General features: G+C 42.4%; 1 protein-coding gene across 1 annotated transcript; it reads left to right on the top strand.

The window, feature by feature from the left end:
• Positions 1-3,579: 3,579 nt before the first annotated feature.
• Positions 3,580-4,701, top strand: GJA5 (gap junction protein alpha 5). The gene has a single exon (XM_056858341.1). It carries the CDS (start codon positions 3,598-3,600, stop codon positions 4,690-4,692), a length of 1,095 nt encoding a protein of 364 aa, XP_056714319.1. The 5' UTR covers positions 3,580-3,597; the 3' UTR covers positions 4,693-4,701.
• Positions 4,702-11,770: the final 7,069 nt, after the last annotated feature.

Raw genomic sequence — 11,770 nt, 5'->3', positions numbered from 1 at the left:
GACTTTCTCTGCCACTTAAGGCAGAATCAAACCGGCTTACAATCACCTTCCCTTCCCCTCCCCACAACAGACACCCTGTGAGGTAGGTGGGGCTGAGAGAGCTTCACTGGCCCAAGGTCACCCAGCTGGCTTCATGTGTAGGAGTGGGGAAACAAACCCAGTTCATCAGATTAGCCCCTGCCGCTCATATGGAGGAGTGGGGAATCAAACCCGGTTCTCCAGATCCAAGTCCACCCCTCCAAACCACTTCTCTTAACCACTACACTACACTGGCTCTCAGTAGTATTTTTTTAGCCATAAAAGATACAGCTAAAACAATACAACTGATATTGTTTTAGCCATAAAAGATATCATGAGAACAATGCATGCTCAATCAGACAAGAAGCACAAATTCAGAGCCATATCTATAGGACATCCTATGAATCCTGGAGGCCATCCTGGATAGTCATCCATGTATGTGGGGCATTGCGGGGAATTTGCCGTTGGCGCAACCAGCCTGCACATATGTCATTTTATTACTCTTTGTGGGCTCTCAAAACGTTTTGGATTTTGGTTTGGATATCAGATTTCCAGATAAGGGATACTCAACCTGTATATGTCTCTGTTTGCTTCTTCAATCCATATAAATATATGGAGAGCCATGCCACTGAAGCAGAACATTTCTCAAAGGAAAATGTTTGGGAATAGGAGTGGGTGGAGGATGAAATTGGGAAATGGACACAGTAGGTGCAGAAGAACAAGGAGCTGAAGAAGATTGTTCCATCCCAAGGGCACATATATAACCAACCAGTTTATACATCTACTGCAGAGAAATCTTTGTGTGCCCTTTCTGAGCACACTGTATCTTGCTCCTCTGTTTTGTTATGCTTGCTATTACTACTTCAGTCTCTCAAAATTTTACTCCCTTTTAACTTTTCCTTTTAATTGGCTGCATACTAAAATGAAATTACAGTCTCCCCACCACCACCTACATTAAAACAATGCCAACATTTCTTAATCTCTCTAAGTTGCTCCATATTATTTGGCTGTCCTCACTGATGTATCCAACACCTCCTAATTTAGTACCAGCCGTAAGATTTACATGGTTAGTTACATGCCAGTTAACTCGGCTTTGAAGTCACTGATAAAGATGTGAAGTAAAACTAGGCCTAACACCAAGCTGTGGTGTTAGCAAGCCTCCCGTACACTCACACCCAAGGTCATTATCTGCCACTTAACATTATCCTCCAGTTACAGACCTTCAGCTGGTGCTTAGTTGGATTCATAAACCTGGATGTGAACTTTCAAGCTATAAGTCATATATCAAGACTGAATACTTTTCTACATTTTATAATATATTTCTATATTCTATAAAAGACCGATATGATCAGCTTTTTGAGGAATTACAGATCTGGGCTTTGAGGGATGTCTGTATGTTTAAAATGATATATTAATATAGTTTGCAGCACACAAATCTCTCTGTTCTGTAGGTCTGAGGACCTTCTATCACTTTTTCTTGTGGGAAAATGTTAGCTACAGAGTTCTGCTATTTATATCACTGCTTCTCCAATTTTAGCTACTACTCCAAGTTAAAAAATAAAGTGAAGAAGTCTTAGCTTCTTCAACCCTGGGAAGAGAACTGAACCTTGTACAAAAAGAGTTCTCTGAACAGCAGGAGTTTGCATGGGCGGGATGAACTCTGCCCACCTTGTCAAGCATGTTTGTCAAAATCCCTGCTCTGTCTGGCTCATAGAGTAATGGAGTATTGTGACTGTATTCTCCCTTCTCATTCAGAGCATGTGACAGCATACGTCAAAAGAGGCTGTGGCCATGAAAACTAGGGCCTTTTATACATGGTCTGTTTCTGCTAGATCTGCTGATCACTAACTGCACAGTATTTACAGTCAAATTCTCAAAACACTATGCCCAAAGGATTTATCCCCTGAAGAAATTGCAGGAGTACCTTGTGATCAATTATGCATCCCCAGCGAAAATGCAGAGCTTTTGAACCACGCATGAGTCCTTTCCCCCTGAAAACACTGCTTTGTAATTGGGGTGTATGTGGTGTATTTTTTAAAAAATATGTCATCAGCCCCCACCAGCCCCACAGCGGGATTCTTTCATTTGCTCTGAACCGAGTGGCCATTTTATAGCAAGAGCAGAGAAGGATCCGAACCAACCCCACCACCACCACCAATTTGTTTCTGGCTATCTCAATGCAGGGGTCATAAGAACATAAAAACACTTGCACAATCATTTGTGACCATTTCATTATTCTATCAGTAGTCTTGCACTTCCCAAAAAAAAAAGCTTTCATGCCTATAAAAGGATGCACATAAGGGGAGAGTGACAAATAAGCCTGGCTCTGTTCCATCCTTCCAAGAAGTGAAACTGACCCACACTCGCTGTGAAACTGACCAAATAATCAGCCGCTTAGGTTGTTTGTGATTATTTCAGTGTTCTCTCAACTGTTCTCGCTGTGAAACTGAGCAAATAAGCAACCTCATGGTAGTCCAGCATTATTTTCTCACTAGTGCATTCACAAATGGCTTCGAAGGGAGGGATTGGATGAGGGGGACAGACACATGGGAGGGAAAAGCAAGAATAGGAGTAGGGAGAAAAAACCCAAGTGACAAATATGCACAGGACCAGCTTTCGATTTGGAATTGAGGCAGATTCAAGGTAAAACAACATCCTGAAAATGTGGGGGGAAAGCGAGGGGAGAGCGAGGCGACTTCTGAAGGTCAGAAAATACATGCATAATTAAAGTGAAGCCCTGAAGTAGTTGGGGGGTGAATGCAATGCTTTTGTCCTGTAAATGATGGAGGAAAAGGAACTAACCAAAAAGTCCTTTTGGGATTTGGAGTGCAATATCTAGATACATCAACTTCTTCTTTCAGTTATATCACTCAAAGCTGCATCCCACAAGTATGTTGACTTCTAGGGAAGAAAAAGAGATTTCTTAAGCACCAGGAAGGTGAAAGAAGCCACTGGGGAGTTGTGCTAGGTTAAATGAGGAAACACTGGAACACTGAGCTCTTGAGAGACTGGCCATTCATTCACTCACGCTTACCAAAGACCCAGGTTAGGCATACAGAAAGTTCTCAGGACAGCTACTGTAGGTCATTACTTATCACATGTAGCTATGCTGGTATTCTGATGAATTAAAAAAAAAACCCACAAGAATTCAAGCTTCACAGCTTAATTCTGTGTTGATTTATCCAGAAGTAAATCTCAGTGAAATCAATTAAACTAATTGTCAAGTAAATGTTCTTAGTATTGAAGCTTTAATTGGTAGATTAGACAACTAAATCATTAGTAGATTAATACAGGGGGAGCAATATTAATAGGTGAGGCTGAAAGTGAAATTTACATTTTCTGTTGTTCTGAAGGCATTTTGACATCCCACTGCCATACTATAATGAGAGGATACAACATTTTACTCAAAAGAAAATTGGCTTTATTGCTTCTTTGGTAGGTTTTGTGGTAGCCTTAGAGATGTTTAAATGCCCCTCCATTTGTAAATAATATGTTAACCAGCTGTATTCACCTCTCTTCTTCAAACTCTCTCTCTCTCTCTTACTATCTTTTTTCAGAGGCTACTCCTAGTGAGCAAAAATGGGTGACTGGAGCTTCCTAGGAGAATTCCTTGAAGAAGTCCACAAGCATTCCACAGTGGTGGGGAAAGTCTGGCTGACTGTGCTCTTTATCTTTCGGATGCTTGTCCTGGGCACAGCAGCAGAGTCCTCATGGGGAGACGAACAGTCCGACTTCATGTGCGACACCCTGCAGCCAGGCTGTGAGAATGTCTGCTACGACAAAGCTTTCCCCATCTCCCACATCAGATACTGGGTCCTGCAGATTATCTTTGTCTCCACCCCTTCCCTGTTGTACATGGGCCATGCAATGCACACTGTGCGTATGGAAGAGAAGAGGAAAATCAAAGAAGGAGCAAAGGCAAACAGTGACACTTTCCGCCAGCATGAGTATCCTGCAGTAGAAAAGACTGAGCTGACCTGTTGGGAGGAAGGAAGTGGGAGAATCATTCTTCGGGGCACTTTGCTGAACACGTACGTCTGCAGCATTTTAATCCGCACCACCATGGAGGTAGGCTTCATTGTTGGACAATACATGCTATATGGAATCTTCCTTGAAACACTATATGTCTGTCACCGGAATCCCTGCCCCAATCCAGTAAACTGCTATGTCTCTCGTCCTACGGAGAAGAATATCTTCATCATCTTCATGCTTGCAGTAGCTGCGCTGTCCCTCTTCTTAAGCCTGGCCGAGCTATATCACTTGGGATGGAAAAAAGCCAAGCAGAAGATCTCTGGTTCTTACAAAAGCAACCCCAGCCCAGCCGCTGGTAAACTGGATTTGGGATCTCAAGAGAAGATCACACAAAGTTGCACTCCTCCTCCGGATTTTAATCAGTGTCTGGCTAACCCTGGTGGGAAGTACATCAGCCCCTTCAGTAATAAAATGGCCTCTCAACAGAACACAGCCAACTTTGCCACAGAGAGGGTTCACAACCAAGAGGATGAAGTTGAAGGGAGTCACTTTATCCAGGCTAACTATACACAAAACCCTGAAGCCGGCAACAGCTCTGCCCCTTGCCTGCTCCCTAATAGCTACTTCCATGACAACCGCAGGACCAGCAGGACCAGCCGTTCCAGTAGTAGTAAGGTGAGATCTGATGACCTATCAGTGTGAACTACCTTCAGCAGGAACAAGAAGGGATGCCTCTCTGGTACACCAGACACCTGAAGTTTTGCTTTTGAAATCCTGCCTGTCTGAGCTCCAGTTCAGCTCATTTTAAGTAGCTGGTTTGACATATTCCAAAAATCTCATTTCAAAGTTGATTTCATGAACTGAAAAAAATTGTTTTTGGAAAGGGGATTGATACACTTTCCAAGAAATAATTAGAAGAAATATAGCATTCTCATGAAGAGCTGTATTTACTCAAATCATACCCCACAAATTTAAACCAGTATAACCAGTATAACTTCGTGAAGAACCCTGGGAACTGTAGTTATGAGACAGGGCTGGGAAGTCTTGTTGGAGGTCACAAGTCCCGCTATAGAACTACAATGTCAAGGATTTATTGATAAAGAACCACAACGGATAACAAGTTTATATGTGAGTTAGATGCGTGACATGGACATATCTTCAGACTGTAACCACTTACGAAATTATCAGGGAGGTGCAATGGGCACACATTATGACAGTTGTAATTTATATCCTCTTGGATAAAGATGAGTCATTGAGTTTAAAGACATCTATTTTAAAGATTAGGCTGACTTCTAACACCAGTTGGTGTTATGCTTTTTCTACTCCATTTCTGCTTGGGAATAATTTTCAGAAATTTCACAAGCATGCCTTGTGACAGTTTTTCTCCTCTTGGCAAACTAAAATATCAGGTTGTCTGATATCAATGTCCTTACTTTTCCTTATTTCTCTGCTGGCCTTCACAAAATATACCAGCGTGACATACTTATCCAAAGTAAATGTGCAATGAATTTTACTTGAATTTTTGATATACATGTGTCTGTATGTAACCACTTTAGACTTTGACTAACCAAAATGTTTGCCAGCCTCACAGCACGAGACAAACACTTCCTCAGTATGGCAGCAACTGCTGTCGTTTCAACAGAAATCTTCATTTTATGGAAGCAGTATTTCCCATGGAAACAAATACAGTTGCAGGAAAGATCTGGAGGAACCCTGAGGCGGCTGGCATATGGATCTGTTTTTGTTGTTTTATTTAATAATCTTTATTCCATTCTTCATTATAAAGTTTAAAGAACCTGGCAGGGATACATCCACATTCAAGCAGTAATGAAAGTAAGATACAGTTTCAAGTAGGGAGGACCTTTCCGACCTTAGTTCCGGAAAGTTCTAAACTGTATATAGTTTGGATGGCTAAAGAAAAAGCCAGGAGAGTCTGAGGCAACCAGATCACAGCAGTGTTATCCAAGGAGACCTTAGTTTCACCTATGCAATTTATATAGACTTTCCAGTACAGGCTGAAGTCCAATCAGACCTTCAAGAAACTGGTTTGCCATATGGCTTGAATGATAAGTTTCTATGGCTTCCTTGTTCACAGTGGAATAGATATTTCTGCTTTTGACCCTGAGGTACCTGAATCTATGCCTCATGGGTGCCAGTGCCTCACAAAAGGTGCCAAATTCAACCAACAGGTAAGCCAAGGCTTTGGCGTATCCACAGAAGACCTAAAGCAAAATTCTCCCTTGCAAATTTACCTCATCCTTCTTCTTAAGAACATTATCTGGTGATTTATGCCAAGCATGTCTGACATTTATCTCTAAAGAACAAGCACCATTCAATTTTGTTCATTCAGGTTGGATCAGCAGCAGCCTGCCAAAGCCAGCTTTGCCTTGTAAACTGTTCAGATGCACACAGGCATGGGTTGTGGATCAGTCTGCTTATTACAGAACTGAGATAAGGGAATTTACCTTGTCTTCTGATTTTAGGAAGGTCTAGTAGCTTGCTGGGGGTAAAGGGAAGATGACTGGGGAAGGCACTGGCAAACCACCCCACAAACAAAGTCTGCCTTGGAAACGTCGGGCTGTGACGTCACCCCATGGGTCAGGAACGACCCGGTGCTTACCTTTAGTAGCTAGAAAGCAGAGTGCTCTGTCTCCCTTTTCAGAAACTATCTTTAATGTGTTTTCTGTAATGTTACATATGGTGCTCAAATTATGGGAGAGGAAGGGGACACCGTACCATCATTACTGCGAAGGGCTGTCTTGCAAGTGGACATTCCCTGTCCTTTTCTTGGCCCGGGGTAGTGAGGGCACTGTGGTAAAGGCATGTGATAAGAAGCAGGGAAAGTCTGTATTTAGAGCATCCTTTCATCAAAGTCCTTAATTTTCCCATAATCCAAACACTATACGGAAGGTGGGAGTTTGCATGTTCTGTACTCAAGACGTTTTGGATAATCTACTGTGCTTTGTTTTGTCTTAATAAAGTTTGGACTAGAATTCTTCTCCTTTGCCTCTCTTCTCACACAGCCAGTATGGGAAGCTTAAAAGCCACATAGTAGGATAAGCACACAAAAAAAACCTTTCAGTCCTAGGTGCTGACCTTCAAAAATCATAACAAGTAAAACAGTCTCAGATTTGGTAAATTCCATGCTACATTAGGGAGTTACAGCAGAAGTACAACAGAGTCCCATGACTTTTTAAACACTAAAACATTTGTTATGGTATAAAAACAGAAAGGGTCTAACATCATATGTCTGAACATGTAATCATTATCTAATGTTCAGGCTGACTGACATACAACATTAGATGTGTTCCGTGATATATTGAAAAATATGTAGATTCCTCACTAGAACTGTTTGTGTTCCTACTTAAGCATTAAAGACTAACAATTTATTCCAGCATAAGTGTTTGTGATTCAGAGCTCACAAAAGCTTGGTGATGCTGGAATAAATTGTATCAGTTTTTAAGGTCTTTGAGGACTCCTATTTCATTTTGCTACAACAGACTTGACGTGACTACCCCTTTGAAATTATTTGGACATTGTAGCACATAAAGCACCACTAATTTCTGAAATCTGGGAGTGGCAATTTGAATTGATCTCACTAAAATGAAAACAGAGATATTCTTGAAGATCCCCCCCCCTTGAATAGAAAAAAAGTGTGTAAAAGCAAGCAAAAACCTCTCTCATACAGGTACATCACATCATTTCCTTTGGACCCTTTCTGGTAATACTTCTCAAATTAACATTTCTTTGAAAGGTTTATTTACATTACGGATAGCCTGCCTTTCTTGCGGAGACTGAAGGCAGATGGGACATTTTCCTCCATGAACCAGAAGTACAGAACATATTTTGTTTGCTTATGAAACAGGTTTTCCCACAACACCAGGATTATTACAGCAAGGCTGTACCTATCAATCCTAACAATACAACCACCATTATGTAGTGTTGTCATGCTATCATAGATGCTGGTTCAGGACTACTGCCATTGCATCCTAGAAGTGCTAGCTTTCTGAATTTGATCTGATTTTAAACAAAAACTAGCTAAACGCCTATCAAATTTTGATGGAGGGCAGCTCCTTTCCCTCCTCCACTATTATGACTTCTCTGCACACAACACACACTTGAAACTTCCAGGGTCTGTCTTCTGTAGGTAACATGGAAGGGTTTCTAAGAAGAGGACCAGGGAAAGGAAGGCTGTCTTTCACCAAACAGCAGAGTCAGGTGACAAAGTCTTCCCTGGACCCAGACTGCTTCTACTCCATCATGAATGGGGGAAAGAGAGAGGGGCTAGGGAGGTGAAATGGGGGAAAGAGAGAGGGGCTAGGGGAGTGAATAATCTCTGAGAGCTTCAAGTTCACCTGACGCTCTCATCCCCCACCCGGGTTCAGAGTAAACAGGGAAGGCAAAACAGCTCCGTCCACGTATAGAATACAGCACCCCCTTTCCCAGCACAACCTGTATGTCACACAAAACCCTGGGCATGGCTTGTCCTCCTTCTGCTACTTCTGCAGCTATTCCAGGGTTCCTCGTAACAGAGAATGCTGCTAAGGCTGAACTATGCAGCACTGATTCTAAAGTCGTTTGACGATCAGCTGTTGAGATCTGCATGCCATAGCTGAGGGAGCAACACCAATAAGGAATTCTGAATCTAGCCAAGGTCTTCCAGCAAAAGCATTCCAACTCTATAAAAAGAAAACCTTTCTTTAAAAAATGCCATTAAATTTAAAAAATGCAGTTCGTTTCAGTATCCTAAAGTTCTCTTCATTTAATGCAGAGTTCTTTTTCATAACGGTTACTGTGGAGTAAAGTGACGATAACAGAAACAGAGCCCTGGATCCCTAATACACAAAGCATGTTCTCTACAACTGTTTTCCTCTCTGCTTATTTGATCCAGGGTTCACTGATGGACCTCAGGCAGCTTGCAGATCTGTGATCAGGTAGAAGAGGTGGAATGCTCCCTTGGCCTTCTCACATCCAGGAACCCAGCTGACACCTACTCACAGTTCTGAATGAAATCAGTCCAGTTTCCTCTGTCCAGATCCTCTTGTGTACATTCAAAATTCCTTCTAACGTTCAGCCCTATAGAACAATTCTTTAAAAAAAAGATGGTACAAATGCAGGGGGGAGCACATCTGCAGCCCAAACGTTTACGGAAATTAGTATATTTGGATGAGATCCAACTTGTGTATATAACTCACTTGTGTATGTAATTTCTAACATGATGCTTAGAATGAAATCAATAGGTGAGAACATAGAAGGGCAGGCTAGAACACTGGAACAGAAAAGATTTTCTTTCTTATGCAAAGGCTAAAAGGCAAAAGTTGCTTCTCTCTGCTGCCTCCCTGGGGAAGGGAAGGGACACTGATCTCTTTGAAGCAGGAATCATTCTTTCCACCTCTATGAAGAGCTGTCGCCTCCTGAAATTGTGCTTTCCAGAAAATTGATACTTGGCATGTTCTGACAATCCTCTCTTTTTAAGGTATTGCCACCTCGAAGTACAAGACCACGGAAAACTTTGAAAATGTAGTCTCAGATCAGCCAACTGATAACCATCAATGGGTGGGAAACTTTTTAAAAAAAAAATGAGTAGGTATTTGTGAGCTACAAATAGAATGAGACGTTATAAACCTTTCAAAAAGGAGATTTATAATGGAAACTTTGACAAACTTAACTATTCTAGCTGTCCTGCCAGGCACAATTACAATCCGCAGCATCTTTCAAATCAGTTGGAGCCTTTTGACTATATGTGTGTGTCTACTATACATACTAAAAATACATGTCAAAATGAGGAAACAGATATTGTATGGGAATAGCAGATGCTGCTTGGAAGCAAAGCTCTCTACTGGGATTTGCCCCCGCAGATGCCAATCATTGCCTTATCTGCTGCATTATGTTACCTAGCAAATTGAAACCCTCTCTCCACAGAGCTCTCCCACTACAGTGCCTGGGGTACTCCCGAGCTGTGCACCCACTGTCAACCCACCACTACCATACCCACACGGATATTCACACTATTCCATCCATAACCTCCTTGGGATTACTGAGTTTCTGAAAATAACTTGCATCCAACAGCTGGGCTGACTAGCAATGTCTTGAATGTGCATACCATGATCCCTGAGACACAGCTAAAGTCCTCTCCTATCCGTTGCCTGATCCCCACCCACATCAAATACTGGGGTGGTAAATTAAAATAGAAAGCAATTCAGAGGAGGACTGATGAATATGGAATACAAAAGAGCCTGAAGGCTTTCTTATGTAGGCTGGTCTTGTGGTAGTAAACAAGTCCTTAAGATGGAAAGTATTGTTGCGTGTAGGGGTATGCACCAATTTTTTAAATTTATTTTTTGGTATTTTTCGGGTTCAGGTTTATCAAACCCAGAAATTTTCGGGTTAATAAACCTGAACCTGAAATATACCCCAAAAAACCCAGGATCTTTCAGATCCAAACTGCCCCCCTTCTCCAGGGTCCGGAGAAGATTGAGAGCGTGTGTGACAGGCCCAAGTGGGGATTCAAACCCGGGTTTCCCAGATACTAGTCCAACACTCTTAACCACTACACAGTGGCTCTCACAATGACACAAGCCCTTCTCAAAGCAGGTTCTATATTACCTATACAACCTGCTGATAGAAAAAAGTTTAATAAATTTCTTGAGACACCTTGCTTGTATGTTCCAAAAATATGAAGGCAAAAACAAGGTGGACCGAGATTTTTTTGTACCAAATTACTACTTAAATAACAGTGGTTATCAAGAATCATCTCATTTACCAACCTGCTGTCTGACCTGTTCATCATCTATAAATGGATAACAATAAATGCCTCCCTGAGAGAGGTGATCGTCACCCTTGCCTTGAAGAAAGGCTGTGGTGCATCCACTTACTCTGGACCCAGGAGAGTTGAATAACTACTGCCCAGTCTCAAATTTACCATTCCTGAGCAAAGTAATAGAACAAAGGGTGACTGAGCAACTTCCTGAGTGAAGCTGATTGTTTGGATCCATTCCAGTCTAGTTTGAGGACTGGTTATGGCACTGAAATGGCCTTGGTCTCCCCGGTGAAGTGTGTGACTCGATTGATTTTCCTGGACCTCTCAGCAGCTTTCAGTACCATCAGTCATGGTATCCTTCTGGTCCACCTTTCAGGGTTGGGAATGGGAGGCACAGTTTTGTGGTGGTTCCAGTCCTACCTCAAAGATACACTTCAGAGTGTGGTGCTGGAGGACTGCTGCTTTGCCCCTTGGCCCCAGGCCTCCTGCAAAGTTTCATCTTCTCCCCCATGCTTTGCAACACCTAAGTCTGACAGCTCATCTGGAGATTTGTACTGAGTTGCCATCAATATGTGGATAACACACAGCTCTATCTCACACTTCCAGCAGATCTCAGGGAGGCTGTGGAAACCATGAACCCTGATGGCAGTTTTGAGAAAGATGAGGGCTAGCAAACTGAAACTTAATTTAAACAAAATAGAAATGCTAATGGTTGGGGGGAGGTCTGACCCAGGAAATGGGAAATTTCTTGGTCTGGGTGGCATTGCACTCCTCCTAAAGGAGCAGGTTCATAGCTTGGGGGTGCTGCTGGAATCAGGCCTGCGGTTGGATGTACAGGTGGAAGCAGTGTTCAGGTGCCTTTCACCAGCTTCGACTGGTGAGCCAGCTGCAGCCGTTCCTGGGCAGGAAAGATCTTGCCACTGTGGTGCACATCCTGGTAACATTTAGATTAGATTGCTACAATGCTCTGTATGTGGGACTGCCCTGGAAGACTGTCCAAAGTTAATAGTTGGTAACAAT

This window comes from Euleptes europaea, chromosome 12 (genome assembly GCF_029931775.1).
Source record: "Euleptes europaea isolate rEulEur1 chromosome 12, rEulEur1.hap1, whole genome shotgun sequence".
In the NCBI taxonomy this organism is placed as follows: Eukaryota; Metazoa; Chordata; class Lepidosauria; order Squamata; family Sphaerodactylidae; genus Euleptes; species Euleptes europaea.
The sequence above is the reverse complement of the archived record's forward strand: the minus strand, read 5'-3'. Positions and strand labels throughout refer to the sequence as shown.